Source organism: Antechinus flavipes, chromosome 2 (genome assembly GCF_016432865.1).
Source record: "Antechinus flavipes isolate AdamAnt ecotype Samford, QLD, Australia chromosome 2, AdamAnt_v2, whole genome shotgun sequence".
In the NCBI taxonomy this organism is placed as follows: Eukaryota; Metazoa; Chordata; class Mammalia; order Dasyuromorphia; family Dasyuridae; genus Antechinus; species Antechinus flavipes.
The window spans coordinates 51,544,146-51,562,875 of NC_067399.1; the positions used below are offsets into that span (position 1 = coordinate 51,544,146).

Here is an 18,730-nt window from a genome sequence, read left to right on the forward strand (position 1 = left end):
TAAAGATGATGTGAGCCAGTGGAAATCTAAGAAGATTCTAAAAGAGTTAATGTCAAAGAATTTGACCATGTCATGCCACATTATGCTCTCTAGAATCCCTATCAAAGAAAGAAGGCTGGCCTGGTTGGACCGGGCCTCAAATCCTTCATTAAAATCAGTCTCATTCATGAATTAGTTTCAATGATTTCTTTATTCCTTTACCTTGCAATCAAAATAATTCAAAAGTTTGCCATAAATAGAAAATTTTACCATGGGGAAAAAATGAGTGATACAAAGCGTTAGTAAAAAATGTTGGTTCAAGTAAAACATATTCAAAGAGTTTAATGTACGCTTTGATGCCATAATTAATTAAAGTAAAGACTACAAAAGTGATGGGAGCAGACAAAGGAAACAAGCAGTTTACCTACAATAATAACCTATAATTTAAAAGGACAAATAGCTGGATGTGCGAGTGTGTGTATTATCCTAACAGAGAAGTATTGGTAAATTAGGGAGAAAAAAGACAAATTCAAGTCCCTTTATAGAATTAACACAATTAATAAATACTTGTAGTTCTTCTGGATGCTGAGATAAATAAACAATGAAATTAGACAAGATCTCCTTTGATAATGAAATCTCTATGTTATTCTTAAAAAGATTTAACTGAGATGACTGCTAACCAAATCAACCAAAACCTTCTTGGATGCTATGAATATGCTTAATTTCTTTTTTAAAAAGATAATTCAAATATCAGATTTTTTTCTTAATTTGGAAAATTTCAGACAACTGACATATCACAGCATAAAAATGTTCATTGCTTCATGTAATAAATATGTAAAAGTCATTATGCAATTCAAAGCCAAAAGTATTTTCCAGTTTTTAAATACCGGATCCTGTACCAAACAACTAAAGATTTTGCACCAATTTTCCACTTATTTCCAATCACTAAAGCAGTATAGAGTAGGTAAAATTAAAGAGGAATGAAAAAGTCAATACTGGCATGTTTGAAAAAGAAAATATACAAATAAATATCAATGAAAACTGACCTAAAGTCCCTTGACCTAAAAGGGACCAATACCCTAGCAACTGATAACAGGTTAAATTTATTATGGGATACAAGATTTGAAGGAGGAAAGAAAAATTTAAAAATTGGTCCTTCACACAGTACTATCCCAGGATAATATGTATTTTTTCATCATGGTAAGAATTCACAGTAGACTATCGACACTATCCCATCTATTTATCTTTGAATACATTGTGAATTGGTTAAGACTTAAGAATTATGGCCTGTGTTTGTGGAAGAGGATTTGTTTTGCTCTCTAAAGAAAACTAGTCTTAAATGAGAGTGAAAGGAAACAATACACTGTAATTAGTACTTTGTCCTAACTAATGAAATGGTCAAATAGCAACAAAATACCACTCAGAAAAATAAGTAAATAATTCGAATTAAATCCCAATCTTATACAAGTCCCCATTCATTTCCTACTACAACAGGAAAGAAGACTATTATATTTTAGGAAGGTTTTCAATATGAGTAACAATACAGAGGTTTTGTGGTTAACCAAAGTTTAGTGCACAAGAACATCCCATTTTTGTGACATTATTTCACCTGAGGTTTTACAATATTTAGAATTCATTCAGTAGGGATCACAGAATTAGAGTGAGAACAGACTTCAGAAGTCACCTACATCAACTTTCTTTTACAGATGAGAATATCTAAGGGGTAAGGTCACTGAGTAGCCAAGGTCACATGGGCAGTGTCTTTGTGGAAGGAATTCGAATCAACCAACAAATATGAAGGATCTACTCTATACCAGGCATTGGGAAATACCAAGTAACAACAAAACAGCTTCTTAATGAAGGATGTTTACATTCTATTGGAAAAAGGAACAAGATCACAGATTCACATGCTTAATAAATATATGTTAATCAATGCAAAAATCTGCATGGGAGCTAAAAACAAAAGTGATATTACTTAATGAGAGGAGGTCTTAGCAGCTAGCAGCAGATCAGGAAAGGATCCAGTGTAGAAGGCACTAAAGCTAAATCTTCAAAACAGGCTGGGGTTTCTAAGAGTTGAAGGTAACAAATTTGTGATATGGGAGATAGGGTCAAGGTGTGGAGATGGACAATGGAATGTCACATATGAACAACAGTAAGAACACCAATTGGTTGGGCCTAACATGTAAGTGGGAATGATAGGTCACAAAGGTTTGAAAGGAAAGTTGGACCAATGTAGTTGACCCCAGATGTAATAAGGAGCCATTGGGATTTACTCAATAGGGGGACTAACATAATCAGATCAGCATTTTAGGAAAAACATTTTGGCAGCTATATGGAAGAAGAGAGACATGAGGCAGGGAGAGACCACTGTGATGGTCCAGGTGAGAAGTGGTAAGTGCCAGAGTTACTGTGGCAGGTACTAAGTAGTGAAAAGGAGAGAAATACAAGAGCTATTGTAAAAGTACAAATGGCAAGATTTGACAAATAACTGGTATGTAGTTCGAGTAAATTGAGAACATCACTAAGATGAGAGACTTGGGTAATTGGAGGCACAATGGTATTACATAAAAACAAGCATTTATAAGTCTCTTATTATGTGCCAGGCCTATGGGCTAAGTATTTTACAGATACTGTTTCATCTTATCCTCATTAACAACTCTGGGAGTTTGGTGCTGTTATGATCTCCTTAGAGGTAAGGAAACTGAAGCAGATAATGGTTAAGTGACTTGCCCAGAGTCACACATCTATGGAGTATCTGAGGCCAGATCTGATTTCACGTCTTCCTGACTCCAAGACTCTCGCACTACTTCTAGCTGTCTCTACTATGAATAGAATTAGAGAAATCAGAAGAGAAGAGGTTAAGGGCTGACATCATGTTGGAACTAACGTACAGGGTGTTCAACTATGGCTGATTAGTTGAATATATGCATGGAAGGCTCTAGCATAGGGTGGATATAGATTATCTGTTTAAACATTTGGAACAGAGATGTCTCTAGATTTGCCCTTCTCCCATTTCCTTTGTGCCACTGAGGTACAGCGCCTTCTTTGAGGTAAGCATACCATGCTGGGCAGTTGTGTGCCAGCATCTTCCCATGTCTCACAATTGATATCAAGTTCTTCAGAGAGACCTTGAAAATATTCTTATAGCTTTTTTGACCTCTAAGCATTGGGTTAAGACAGGGGAAAAAATAATGAATTGTGTTGGACTTGTTGAGATTTTTACGGGATATTCGGTCTGAAATGTAGGACTGGGAGAAATTAGAGAGAGAGAACTTGGGAGTCACCTGCATAGAAATAATAATTATAAATAAGGAAGCTGATAAGGTCACTAAGGAAGAGGTTTCAAAGAGAAGAGCACCAAGGACAGAGGCATGATAAGAATGGTAATCCAGCAAGAGTCTAATTAATTAAGAGAGGTAGAAGAACTATATGAAAACCTAGACAGCAGAGTGTCTAGGAGACTTTCTATCTAGAGAGACTATCTATCTAGGAGAATAAATTAATAGTGTAAAATGCTATGGAGAGATCAAAAAGGAGAAAAACTAAGAAAAGGCAATTAAAATTAAAAAACAAAACAAAAAGATTAAGTAATTATTGATAAATGTGGAAGTGATCATCATCAATCCAACAGAGCCAAATGGAAAATGGCTAGAGATAGAGAAAAATGGAAATTAAAGCGCCAACTGTAATAGCTTTTTCTAGAGTTTAGCTGCAAAAAGGAAAGGAAAATATGACAATAGTTTAAAAGAATGATAGGGTCTAATGATGCTGGGGTGGTTTTTGATTTATTTATTTTAAGAATGAGTAATTTATAGGTAGCAGGAAAGAAAACAGAGGAACAAACTGACAATTAGAAAAAGGGAATGAAAGATTATAGAAACAACCTTTGGGGACCACAGGAGGGAATAAAGGCAAAGAATTGGTTTTGGTGACTGAAGGGGACCACATTTCATAAGCGACTAGAATAAATGAGAAAAAATGGGCAGTAATGATGTTAGGAATGTGAGAAAGAAAAGAAAAGGAGCTCTAATGACCTCCATTTTTGAATTTCAACTGTAAGCATTAGGAGACAGAATAGTAGTGAAAGTTTGAAAGAAGAGAGGTTTTGGTACAGATGATACAAGTGACATAAATTCAATTAAAAAGAAGTAAAATGAGACCTCAGTTGAGATTATCTTACAAATTTGTAGCAGACCCAGTGAGGATGATTGAGTGACTTCTTTTAGTTACATTCAGTGCCTAGTGAATAGGAACAAAATGGTACATAGTGGGAGTAATCCAGGATTAATATGTGGGAAGTCATGAGTAGTGGTAAGACAAGGGAACATGGTATTTGAGAGTAGAAGATCAAATAGAATTCTATTGGTTAAGTAAAAGGTTGAGAATGGGAAGGGAGGAAAAGTGTAGCAAATACAGGGGTCATGGCTTAGGAAAGTACAGGCTAGGAGTAAAGCGAAAAGAGACATAGAATGATAGGAACTGTAGAGTTTTTGACTGACTTTGAGAGCAAGAGTGTGTTCCTCTCTATGTGTGGCTGAGGTGGAATGACAGCTAGATTTGAGGAACTTGAGGTCTGAGAGGGTAGAGTAGTTGAAAGAATATCAACATGTACTTCTAAAGTCCTTTAGTATAAGAACAGTAATTCGAGATTGAGAGAAAGTCTGAGGCAGGGATGGAGTTTTTTGAGAAAAAAGAGATTATGACCTGTGATCTAATTGCCACTAAGCTCCAAATTGAGTGACATAATTGGATAGAGTGGACTTCAAAGGAGGAGAATGGGCTAAGTAGAAATGGAAGAAAGAGAATCTGAAAATGGGGAACAAGGAGCATTCTGATTATCCCTGCAGGACCAGCATGTGGTAGATCTTGAAGAAGATAACGGCCCTGGAAAAGAAGGCTGGATCTTCTGCCTCTAGACCCAGTGCTTTCCTAAGGCACCATGCTGCTTCCCAGTTTCCAAAAAACCTCTTTCCCCTAAAACATAGCAGCCTTCTACTCTTTGGAAAATATAATCCATTGCTAGAGGCTTGTGAGAAATGAATATATTAGAACAACTGACTTTCCTTATCCAGGTTAAGGTTAATTTACTATCTGTAATCTAAACAAGCAGGAATAATCAAAATTACTAGATCTTCATTAAAAAACAAAAAAATCTGATAATCCAAAACTGACACTTGAAATAATTAACTTTACTCTTTTTTGTTGACTAGCTTTTAGACAAACCCAGCAGATAGTAAATTAGCTAAATTTGGCTTTCAAGGCATTTTCTTTCCCATTTTTACTGCAGCAATGATCAGTGAAGTTTATTAAGCAAAGCACTATGAACAAAACTGATCCATGGTCATTTATTTTTCAATCCAACAAGCACCACTTCATGCTTATTATGATTAGCCAAGTGACTAGTCCGGGAACATCTTTTATAACATTTCCTGGACCAATATCATTTTGCAATGGCATCCTTAGTACACTATAATTATGACATATTAAACCAAGTCCTATAAAATGATGGAACCCAGCGAATTACTTTTTAATAACATAAACTGTTTCCCCTACATCGTTTTGCCTAATATCACATTTCAGATCATCAATTAATGACATTGGGCAATGCAGCTAATATGTGTTTACAAGCACAAATTTATGCCCAATACACAGAAAATCTTGTTTATTTCTTTAGGAAAGGGCAGGAATGCTAAAAAAAAACTTTAAATTTATATTAGTTTTCAAGGCCTTTACTTACATCAATTTCTCCATCATCTATTTCTCCATCATCTTCCTCTTTTTTTTTCTCCTTAAGAGATTCTGGGTGTTCTTTTTCCTCCCCATTTTTACCACTGGATTTCTCTTCTTCCTCTGGAGTACCTTCTCCTTTCTCATCCTCATCTTCTCCACCAGCCTTCTCAGCCTCATCCTCTTGAGCAGTAGTTGTGGGTTCCTCAGGAACCTCCTCATCATAATCTAATTCATGTTCATCCAGTTCTCTAGTGACTGAAGAGGCTTCATCTCTAAGATCATTTGTCCTGTCTTCTTCCTCCTCCTCCTCTTCCTCCTCCTCCTCCTCCCGACATGGAGAGTTCTTAAGATCTCTGCTCTGATCATTATTATCAGAGTCCTGAGATTTGGTTTCACTTAATCGGTCCTCCTCATCTGAATGATTTTCCTCTTCACCCTGACTCAACGCCCTTGCTGCATCTTCTTCCTCTTCCTCCAAATCAGTGCCCCTCCCACCCTCTCCATCCAAATCGCGATCAGACCCACTTTCTTTTAGAATGTCATCATCTGAGAGCTCTTGCTGTTCTTCCTCTGGAGATCCAGGATCTCGATCAGGGCTCTCACACACATCCATCAGTATCCTCTGGTCTACAAAAGAAAAGAAATATATACATTTACCAAATTCAACACAAACTGGGAAATAAATCTTACTTCTTAGCTCTCCTGGCCTGAAGTGGAGAAAGGGAGTGTATATCTCTCTCTCCTTCAGCTGACTTGTATCCTAAACATTTTCTACAATTTAGACTCATTCTCTAGACTATGGAATCTATGCTCCCTAGGATTATATATTTAGAATTGAAAAGGGACCTCAGCACTCCCTAACTTTAGAGATAAGGGGACTGAGCTCAGCCCAAGCTTAGGTATTAATCGGCAGAGCAAAGTTTTGAACCCAACTCCTTTGGCACCCAATCTAGAACTATCACTATTGTACTATTTGAAAAGAAACCAGGCAATTAATTTTAAAATCATACAGATCTAATTAAGAACTATAAACTAATGTGATATTTATAAATGACTTAGATTTTTAGCAATGACAATTTAAGTGAACTATGTCAAATGGATAAGATCCTTCATATTCTAAGCACGTTACCTCCCTGAACTCTACTTTCCCTTAAATACAAATGCAATTTAAAGCAATAGCTCAATGTTACAATTCTGAAACATGATTTTCCCCCTTTTAATTATAACAATTAATAGGAAAAAAAAGTCAAGATCTTCTGCTGCAGGAGATAACAATATGATTTTATGTGACATGTTGCTTTTGAAATTAAAGATGGCCTCCACATGGTAACCACTGATATTGTACATGGCACCAGATTGTAAGCCATACACATACCTTTTGCTTTAGAGTTAACCTTAGGGGCCTAAAGCAGAATAACTGTAGACAGTTCTTTAGCAATTCTCAGCATGCATTTCAAAGGGTGTCCACGTTGGTACCTGTCACTTTTCATGTATAGATACTGTGTTAACATCCACCCAGATCAGAATACCTATTAAAAATAAGTTAGGATAATAGACAGTGGGCACTATTGGTCCATTTTATGACCCAGGACAACTCTATCCACTGGAAGGGATGGATTTATCTGTATCAACTTATACTGTAAAATTAGAAAAGCACTTAGTTATGCAAAAGATGCCCACAGAAGCAAAGATTTAGAATGCTACAAATTAAAGAATAAATAACCTGGCCTTCAAGGCTAGTAAATAGAGACCATAATTCAGTATAATATTTAAGGCCATTTTGTATTGTCAAGTAATTTAGTGGACACTGTCAATTCTACAATGAAGGACTCCTTCCTTCCCACCAAAATTGTGACTCTGCCAATGGGTATATTCACCTGTAGAGAAGAACTTCTGGTAGAAAATTCTCCATATTACGAGAGCTGTGCTTACATGATGCTGACAGTCTCATTCTGCTCTATTTCAGAAGATATTCAAGTCTATTTTTACTACTCCAGATTTAATTATAAAGTGCACACATGCTGGTATCCCACTCAGATGCTTTAGGAGGGTACTTTGTTCTTCCTTCTCCTGTTTTTAAATGCAGGGCAAGATGGCTGACATTTACTAATTTCATTCTGCATGTTGGTGGCAGAAAAAACACTGAGCAGTTTTCATGCAGTCCTCTGAAATCTACAGGGATGTACACACTGGCTACATTCACAGCATCACAGGATTTAGAGCTGAAAGAGACTTTAGAGATTATCTAGTCCAACCCCCTTAGATGACAGAGGAAGACCAGGGTCAGAGATGGGAAATGCCTTGCCCAAAAGTCACACGGTACATTCAGGGATAGGGTATTTCTCAATTCCACCCCCTCCCCACACGTCCCCCCAATCAGTAGTTACATTTGAACCCAAGTCTTTTTTACTCTAAATTCAACGTGCATTTCAATACAACACAATGCAGCTAACTTTGTGACCTGGTGAGACTTCTACCTCAGTCTTTCCTTAAACAGCATTGTGTGAATATTAGTTTCAGGCTATGCCCTCCATGACATACCACCCCATTCTAACACAGCCTCACACAAATCCTCCCACCTCTGAGGTTTTTTTTCTCTCTACCATAATCTCAGTAATGAAACCAAACAGTAATATCACAAGCACACTATTATCTTGGTGATCTGGAGCAAAAAAGCCTAGCAATAATTCGGTGCTTACTGGTTTGGGCAAAAAGTTTTTAGGGCTCATTCCTTTCAAAGGTAAAACATGCTTAGAAGCATATAAAAGTAGAGCTAAAATTCAGAAATTCGCTCTCAAGTCACAACTCAGAAAACAATTGTTTTAACAAATGAAAAATTTCTCTTTGAGGGGCATGTCATGAAAATTTACTTTAAGATGTGTCTGTTTAGAACCTGGGATTTCACATGTGTAGCAAATTTGGTAGTTCAAACTCCCTCCACCAATGAAGTTAGGCAACTCTGTAACTCAAGAGTCTTAAGACAGTTGCCTGATGGTGATGAGGTTAATGGTCCCACAGTTAGTATGTGTCAGAAACAGTACTTGAACCCAAGTTTTCCTAATTTCAAGGTCGGCCCTCTAACCCCTGACTTGTTTGCAGAAAGTGGCTGGCCAGACAGAAGGAAGGGAAGAAAACAAATAGAAAGAGTAACAGATATGTAATGAGCCATTAACAGAAAATATGGGGCACTATTTTCTGGGGGGTGAGAAAGCAAACTCACCCCCCAGAAATCACTAAAAAGCATACATTTGAGAGTGACCCACATCTTATTCTATAAACTATTCAACACTATCATAAAAAGGAAAAAAAAAATCCTTGAATGGGAATGGGAAGTAGAGAAAACTGAGGATCTTTTCTTTTTGCAAAACTATCCTGTTTGAATTTCATGCTTCATGTTGCTCTAAGCAAAAAAATAAAGATGGAAGGGGGGAAAAAAACTGATCCTCTGCTCCAGAAAGAACAGGAATTCTGATCCTTCTACTGACTTTTCACTTCCTCTCCCTCAGTCAAGAAGGAACAGAGTAGGCACCAATTAACAACAGCTGCCAAAAGATCAGCAGCCTAAACTATAACAAGGTGAAAACCTAATTTTTCAAGGTCTGGTGATGGGATAGTAGCAACATATTATATACTAAAGAGCCACTTTTGTAGAGACTGTTTAGTTACCATTAAAGAGCCTTTGTACTCTATGTAATGAATTTAGGAAATCCTTAAAAGAATGTTTTATCTATGCCACTATCACCTAAGAAATGAGCAGATGCCAGATTTCAGACTGCCTAAAAAAAGCAAATTTATCTACAAAATTAAGTTCTAATTGAAACTATAGCTAAAATTATGCACCTGATGGGCTACAAATATCTCCTGCATATGTCTACTAAACACTAAAATCCACAGCTGGATTTTAAAGATTACTATCTGGTCCAACCCTCATCTAGTCTAATTTTTGGTTACAACATATTCTCTTAGTCAAAGTTCTTACATTCTCCACACTATCACAGTCTCTTGCTAGACCTTTATACATATAGATAATTCATTAAGGCATTCTAATCTGGTTTACATTTAATTAGATAAAGAATCAATTGCATTTTACATTTAGGTAAAATTGAACTTGTAAAACCTTAAATGAGAAATTTAGAAATGACTTTGAATTAGTTTTAACCAATCCAAAAAAAGGGCTTGTAAGTAAACAGAAGAAAATTCATTTTTAAAACCTGTGATGTTTTTTCTATATGGAAAGAATATTATAGACAGTTCCCAATTTGCAAATATTAGACTTCAAATAACTTTTTACAAACAGAAACAGTTATAGCCATCACAGCCTGACTTGCCTTCTGGATGACAGCTTTCATTTCTGCCACCAGGAGTAATATCTCATTTCTATGGATTTCATTCTTTACCCAAACTTCTCCCTCATTCTGTAAGCACCAGTGAAGCTCCAACCTAGAATGTTCCACACCTTCTGTTATAACCCCATTGCCTATTTGCACAAATTTCAGAGATTCAAAAAAATGTAAGAAATCTTACATATTATATAGTTCAATCATGTTATATATTAAAGAGACTTTGGGGGCTACTCTGGTAACCTAAGTTTCCATTTTATTTGATGGTAAAATGGTAAAAGTACCATTTATAAGAACTGTTTCTATGGAAAAAGCTTTTCTTCACAAATTCCAAACAACTGGCTAAAAATGAGAACACAACTCATTCCTAAATTGGGAACTGCCTACAGTAACAATAGTGGGACATTTCCTCTGAATTGTGTTCTTCCAATAGTGGTTGACTCATCAAGAAGCATTTATTAAGTGCCTACTATATGTCAGGATCTATGTTAAACACTAGGGATACCAAGAAAATATCAAACATCTCTTACTCTCAAAGAGTTTACATAGTACCAAAAGAAAAATGTATACAATCAAGTGTTCACTTATGTCTTATTATAGTTCCCGTATGGAATATCTTATTTAAGCCCAAAGAATAGTGATGACCAAAAGAAGCATCATATATGAGGCCTCAGTCTTAGATTACTTAATGGCAAACTTATCTATGATTTGAATCTGGGATTACAAATGGTGCTACACCAGACGGACACAAAGACGTACACATTTTTAAAATTATTAAAAAAAAAAATTAAGGGGCAGCTAGATGGTCTAGTGGATAGAACACCAGCCCTGAAGTCAGGAGGACCTGAATTCAGATCTGGCCTCAGACACTTAACACCTTCTAGCTGTGTGACCCTGGGCAAGTCACTTAACCCCAATTGCCTCAGCAAAAAAATTTTAAAAAAAAATTAAATTAAGCACTTGCTAGGCCTGTGTCCCTTTCTAAATTTGGCTCTTTTAAAGTTCTGCTTTAGCATGTTGGAAGAAATTACTCACAAGAACTCCCCAAATTACATTCCTTATCCTTTTTAAGGCTGAAGATAGTTTTCTTGTACTCATAAGAATGAGCCAGAGTAATAAAAGCATTAAACAAGACTACTACTCTTAGAAGGAAGCCTTCGCTATTTTCTAGACAGCTAGCTTTGCATTCTCTTGTAAGACTAGCAAAATGTCCGTCTGTGGTGTTTTCTAGTTAAATGTCTTTTATAAAAATAAATGGTTTTATTCTCTGAAGTTTTTCTTTTCAACACAACAGTGAGAAATCTGAAAGCCGGTGTAACATAAAAATAATCTTTAGCATAAGGAAAAGAACCTGTGACCCATGACGGCTGCTTCCTACCTTTGTGAACCTTGGGCAAGTCACTTAACTTCCCAGGACCGCTTCCTCATCTGTGAAATGAGGGAGCTGCATCACGGGGTCTCTGAGGTCCCTTCTAGTTCTAATTCTCTAGGTCCATGAATCCACAGGCACCTGAGAGAGGCATGAGACCAATTACAGCAACATGATTTAGTTAGAGAGTCCTGGACTAAGTCAGGAGATCAGGTTCTTCAATTTGTCACTGACTACTTGCACGACTAAATCCCTAAAAAGAATATTGACAACAACCACAACTTTAGAGCTACATGCAATTTTACAATTTTCATGGTGTTTTCACATTGTCTCATAGGATCTCTAATGTTCCTTGCATATTTAACACTCTATACTATAAAAAGGACTAGCTTAAAAAACAAAACAAAAAACTTGGCTTTACTTTAACAAATGAGACATTTTCTTAACAGACTCAGCTGACTTAACAATTTTGGCCAATTTTGTCTTCTTAGAGGATTTAAAACCACCCTATGATCATGAATTCATGTCAAGATTTAGAGTCTAATCTTCAGGTCCCTGTTCAGACATTTAAGGACTGGACTATGATACATGAGATATGATTGAAGTGATGAAATTGATTTTTAAGACACAAGTTTTGAAATTCATGATTTCAACAACGTGAATATTCTCTCCATAGAACATCTATAATAACTGCATACCTACACAGACTATTTTAATGGATTATGGGGGTCCAATAAATTCATCACCCTGTCTAGTGATGAGCTTTCACTGGACTACACTGATCCTCAATCAAGCAATATAGCTAGACCCCTACTCAAAAAGTTGTTAGAAATTGCTCTGCTGATACAATCTTCAAGAATGCAATTATCTATTCTACACCATTATAAAGCAACTAGAAAAATAATTTGGTTTAGTTTTTATACCTAAATTATGTCAGTCATCCTGTAAGGCAACATGTTTATTCCAACAAATACAGCTCATTCATAAGCCAAAAGAAAATTTTAGTTAAAAGTTTTATTTAGTTAATTACAAATTTTATTTATTTTAAAAACTTCTCTTTCAGAGTATATGACAGTACTTTCAAATATGTTCAATAGTGGCATGTCTTTGTTCTTTGAGGAACAATCTGAGTTTATCTCACAAATAATTGAAAGATCAAACTAGGTAATATCATTTTTAGTTAAAAAAACAAGTCCTATAAATACTCACCCTGGTATTCTTTTCTATCTCATAAAGGTTTTGAAAGCAAAGAAGACTCCTTAAAATGTTTTGTCCAATAACAGCATTATTCAAATAATTTTATATAGCTTTCCAAGGTGACTTCTTTGAAGGTCAAAATTCATTTGGCTTATGAGCTCTTATTCGCTTATTTTTATTCTATTTTGTAAAGCATTCTACTTTACAGTCACAATTAGAGACCTCAAAAGACAACTACCCAAAAAGTGAACACTACCAGAAAGAAACAGCATGGTTGGTGACAGAACATTTTTATAATTTCCCTCAAATTTAACAATGAGATTCATTGATCCATGGCTCCTCAATGAAGCCTGGGGCAGTTATTTCTGTTTTATTAAGAATTAGTGAAATGTGGTAAAATCAAAAAACATTTTGATCACAGGGAAGTTTTTATTGTACCTTTTCTGAAATGGCAATATTGTTTCTTTATGGTTACAGATCACCAACCTAAGGCTTGGGACACACTCCCACCTCAGGAAACTGGCTATCAACAACTTAAAGTAAAAAGATTTCCCGGACTTTGGTAAAGATGGCTCAATCAATGGTTAAGGTTTTATCCCTTGATGAAAACATGTCCACAATCCTCCAGAAGTATGGGGACGAGGGATATGGAATAAGAGATCCCAATCCCCTAGCCCCGGAAGGAGTTAATCACTGAAGAACTGCTTGCAGGTCAGAAAGAAAACCAATGTCACAAAATGAAATGCACTCACAGACATACACTAATGGGACTCCATTCTTTTCTTATTAAAAAAAATTATAAAGTTCTCTTAAATTAGCACAGTTCCTGACACATAGTAAGCGCTTAATAAATGCACAACTCAACTTGACTTAGAGTTTAGAGATTTTAATCAACTCTCACAAGTCTCTTTTTCACCTGTAAAATGGAAACAACATTTGCACCAAGACTTGCACTTTTTAAGTATTTTTAAAGGTTTATGTACTAAACTGCATTCTCCACAACAAAGCACAGTTGATATATGCATGTAACAAAGTCTAGGTTCAGTGTTAACTCCGCTACTAAGAGAAAACGTGCACAAGAGCTGAAATCTTCATGCTTTCCCTGCCATTGCTACAGTTACCTCGAACCAATCAATAACCCTCCTAGTCTGTTTCCATCTTCCTAATCAAATGGACAAGGATTTTTCGCGGCGGTTTTTCGCTCCGAGAAGGTGCGAGAGTGGCCCGCAGCGCAGGCAGCACTTTCCCGGTGCTCCCCATCCAAAACTTTCTCTCGCCCCAACTTTCCGCAGGGGAGCCTCCGCAAGGCAGGGCTGCTGCTCTTTGTGATCGGGCAGCATGGGCCATGGCAATCTCGGCCCAGTATTCGTGACAGCTCCGGAAGGGCCAAGCAGTAATCCCCACGGGCGACCCGTCCCAGCTGGCCAGCCCCCTCTACAGCCAAGGTCTTCAAGGGGCCAGCCGGCAGCGACCCCCCCTTAGGACGCAGGAAGGGAACCTGATCGCGCGTGCTTCGGGGCCGCATCCCCTCGCGCGCGCCGCTTCCCCACGGAGCCGGGCGCCGAACCTGGCCCCTCCCCCCCACGCCCCACGCGCGCACGCGCACACACTCTCGCGCGCGCCGGGGGAGCCACGAGCACTGAAGTGCTCGAGCCCCTCCCCCCTCCCCGCCTCCGAGGCCCCGGCGCGCGGCCCGGCCTCTCCTCCAGGGCCGCCGCCCCCCGGCCGGCCCCCGCCGCGGCCTCCAGCCCAGGCCGGGCCTGCGCCGCCGCCGCCGCCCAGCCCCCGGCGCCCGCTCCTCACCTCACCTCAGCGCGAGGGCGGCCGCGGAGGAGAGGAGGGGGACGGGGCGGGGGAGGGGGAGCGGTGGCGCGGAGAGGCGTCTTCCCGGTCCTTCCGCTCCTCACAGACCTTGACTGCTTCGGCTCCGGCTCCGACTCCGGCTCCGGCTCCGGCTTCGGCTTCGGCTTCGGGGCGACGCGGGCGGAACAAACGGGCTCCACTACCCGCGGGGGCCGGCCATTGTGCGACGTCATCAGGCCGCGACCGCCTCTCTCCAGAGAGCGGGCTTCCCTCCTCCCTCCTTCTCTCCCTGGCCCGGGCCGGGCCGCTCCGCCCCCTCCTCTCTCCGCGCCGCGCCCTACCGTGCGTGCCGTGCGTAATGTGCACGCCGTGCGTGCCGCGCTTAAAGCGACAGGCACTGCCTTCAGCATGAGACCTTGTGGAAAAGCGAGGCGGGAGGCGTCGTGGAAGGGGAAGGATGGAGGAACTAAAACGGAGCTATGTCGGTCAGTCAGTCCTTCATATTTATTAAGAATTTATTACGTACCTGCTGGGTTTTGACCATTATGCGACACACTGAAGAGACAAAGGTAAAAACGAAATAACTCCTGCCCTCAAAGAGCTTCACTTCTGACGTGTGCACGTATGTAGGCAGACTCATGAAGAAGATCCAATGGGGACAGTGAGTGGGGTTGGGGGACCGCGAAGAGCCCAAGTCTGATGAAGAAGGCTGCGTTTGAACTGAATCCACCAAGATAGCAGAGGATTCCCCCGAGGAGGAGGAGGAGGAGAGGACGCCGGTGTAAAGGCTTGGCGTGCGGGGCTTGTGCGGGCCTAGGGCTGGGGGAGGGGGCCAGCCTTTTAAACCCCAGAGCGGCCCGTGGATGAAGGGGAAGATCGGGTCAGAGGTCTGCAAAGATACGATGGGGCCGGACTGGAAGAACTTGTTAATTTCTGTTGGAACGTAGTAGATGCTTAGTTAATGTTTATTAACGATTGGGAGGCTTGGAGTCCGCAAGGCTTCTCTTTCAAAGATAAGATCGGGCCTCAGACACAAGCTGTGCCACCCTGGGCAGGTCTCTTGACCCTGTGGGCCTCAGTTTAGTCATCTGTAAAAGCGAGCTGTAGAAATGACACACCCTTCCGATAGTTTGCCCCCCTCCTAGACCCAGAGGAGTTCAGGAAGAGGCTGACACGACCGAAAAATGACTAAACGACAAACAAAAATGTTAATTGAATGAATGGGAGGTATTAAGGCTGGTGTGGAGGTGGCCGGGCTAACGTAGACAAACTTATCCTTTAGGAAAATTTGCTTTGAGAGGCTTAAGGTAAGGAAACCACTTGTGAGATTATTCAGTGGGAGGTGACGAGAGCCAGAACTGCCGCGGTGGGGGTTTCACAGGAGACAAGCAAAGAAATAACCATTTATTAAGCCCCGCTGTGTCCCCGGCACTTTACAAATGGTGTCTCATGTGGCAAACTTCCTGGGGGGTGGTTGCTGTTATTATATCCATTTTACAGATGAGGATTTTGAGGCAGACAACGGTTAAGTGACTTGCCCAGGTCACCTACGGGGTCAAATAGGTAATAAGGGTTGGATGGTACACCTAAACGACTCCAGAATCAGTTCTATTTCCTGGGTCACAGAGCTGCAAAGAAGATCTTGGAAGAGAGACTTTTAAAAAAAGGAAAAAAGAATGAATTCTGTTTTGAGTTTGGTGGCTTCAGGAAATTGGATAGATCTGCAACTTTGGAGAGAGACTAGAGTTGGCTCTATCAATCTGGGAGCCATTTGCACAGAAATCATGGAACTCCTGGGGCTGAAAGCAGTCATCACGTGAGAGAGTGAAGAGAGAAGGCCTAGGACAAAGCCTTGGAGTACACTCATGGCGATCCAGCCAAAGAAAGGGAAAATCCAGAGGTTAGGCAGGTAGGAAAAACACCAAGAGAAAACTGTTAGAAAAGAAAAGGAGTCGTATCTGGAGGAAAGGGTGGTCAGTGGTCCAAAGCTGTTTAATCACCTGTTTTAAACCCTTCCTGAAACACCTCCTAGATAATTCTGTTAACCTTCATTTTGTGCCTAAGGCACACACCACTTCCAGACATCTTGCAATTCCTTCTGTATGTTTACATATTACCCAATTCACCAACTGTCAGCTTTGTCGCCCTCATTTCAGTAGCCTAGCTGACTTGATTTCACATCTCCCTACCATTAAGTTCCCATAGTGTTCCAGCAGCCCAGTGTTTCGGGGGTGGATGTCTCTGATCCTGTACTTAAAATTCAGAGTGTACTGTACCTCATCCATTCTGGCCACAGGCTTCTAGAACAACTCTCCAAAGACCAAAGCAGACTTTTCCTGGAAAAGCGCTCATTCGTGTATTCTCTCTCTCTCTCTCTCTCTCTCTCTCTCTCTCTCTCTCTGTTTATTGATATTATTTATTTTGCATACATATTCATTTAACAATTTATTTCTTCCCCAATTCCCTTCCATCCCTAACAAAATTAAAAATTGAAACACAAAAAGAAATATCAAAACTAAACAGCACAAACAAGAGAACTGTATGGTTCTGCACACATATATTGTATCCAGGATATACCATAATATATTTAACATGTATAAGACTGTCTGCCATCTATTGGAGGGGGTGGAGAGAAGGAAGGGAAAAGTCGGAACAGAATTGAGTGCAAGAGATAATGTAAAAAATTAGCCATGTATATGTTCTGTCAATAAAAAAAAATTTAAAAAAAAAACTAAACAGCACATCAACTTAAACCTGACAGTAAATGCAATATCCCACACTCATAGTCCCTCACTTCTTCAAAAGAAAGGAGGAATGAGCATTTCCTCTCCTCTTGGAGTTAGGGTTAAATTTGGTGTTTATATTTGAATAACATTCAGTTTCCTTTTTAAAAAATCCCATTTAGGTTGCACTATACATTTTATATATTGTTTTCCTGTTTCTGTCTATCAATTATATTGGTTTTCCTGAGCTCTGAATTCATTATTTCTCTGGGAGTATTCCCATTCTTTTCATGTATTGCTATTTATTTAGCTATTTCCAATCCCATGGACTCCCACTCCTTTTTTTTTTTTTTTTTTCTTAAGTTTGCTTTCAATTAAACTGGTTTTAAAACAGTGGAGCAGCAGCTTAAAAGCCTATTATTTGTAAAGAACCACAAAGAACAAAACCTAAATAATCCACTTTCTAGGAACTTAATACTCTCTGCCAGGGGCTTGAGGGTGAGATGATAAAAATATAATAGACTCTGCACATATTATAAACATAAGGTAATTTAATGAGAGAATTCCCCACAAAGTGGGGGAAGTGAGAGGAATCGAGAAAGAATGCTTCATGGAGGAAGTGGGTTTTCTGCTGTGCCTTAAAGGAAATGAAGGACTCAAGAGTCAGAAACTGAGAAGGGAAGATATGCATTCTAGACATAAAAATAATGACTAAGACAGGGAATGGAATATTGTATTCAGGGAATAGCAGATACTCCAATTTGGTTGGAATATGGCATGGTGAGGGAGTAATATGTAGTCTCCTTTGCAAGGGAGTTGCATAATCAGATTGTAGTCTGGACCTTAGGAAGAGTCCTTTGGCAGCCATGCTGAAAATGGATCAGCAAAGGTAGAGTGTAAAAGTAGATTAAGTAGAAGGCTGTTACAAAAGGCCAGGTAAGAGGTAATGAAAGCCTGAACCAGAGGGTGTTTGTGTGGATGAATGGTAAATGGTAAAGAAGGATTTGACAGAGATGTAAAGATATAATAAGGCTTAGAAACTGATTGGATACAGGGGAGAGAATGTTGCCATGTGAGGGGGAGAGAACAATAACTATAAAATTACTATTTTAGTTTTTTAATTTAGTAAATTTTAGTAAAATTCTATTTTAGGTGAGGAGGGAGGGAAGGAAAGGAGGAATGGTGACATTCTTCATAGAAAGAAGAATATTTTTAAAAGGAGTATTGTTAGTCTATCTCAGGGCTTTATGTATAGTAAAGATGATACATTATTGATTAATAAGTGATCTTTACTGTGATAAGTACAACCCAGGCCTTAGAGTTAGTCAGTTGTGGGTCCACAGCTACCTCAGGCACTTACTAGCAGCAAGGCAGTAGGTAAATTATTTAACCTTTCTTGGCATAAGTCCCTCACCTATAAAATGGGGAAGAGTGACTAGAGAGCTCAAAGGTACATGAAGGTAATGGAATATTATTGTTCTATTAAAAAACGTTGAAGCTGATTATAGAAAGACCTGGAAAGATTTACATGAACTGATGCTGGAATGATAAGCAGAACCAGGAATACATTGTACACAATAATGGCA

General features: G+C 39.2%; 1 protein-coding gene across 3 annotated transcripts in view; it reads right to left on the reverse strand.

Annotated features, from left to right (window-relative positions):
* The window catches only part of ZC3H18 (zinc finger CCCH-type containing 18), an 83,759-nt gene extending 69,054 nt beyond the window's left edge, over positions 1-14,705 (reverse strand). The window contains exons 1-2 of one of the 3 annotated variants that reach the window (XM_051974799.1): positions 14,530-14,705; positions 5,720-6,339 (exon numbers count right to left, since the gene is read on the reverse strand). In XM_051974799.1, coding sequence (XP_051830759.1) covers positions 5,720-6,325 — 606 coding nt within the window. In that variant the 5' untranslated portion in view covers positions 6,326-6,339; positions 14,530-14,705. Of the gene's footprint in view, positions 1-5,719; positions 6,340-7,589; positions 7,692-14,529 lie in introns of those variants that run through there. The other 2 variants (XM_051974801.1, XM_051974800.1) reach the window with 2 other exon arrangements.
* Positions 14,706-18,730: the final 4,025 nt, after the last annotated feature.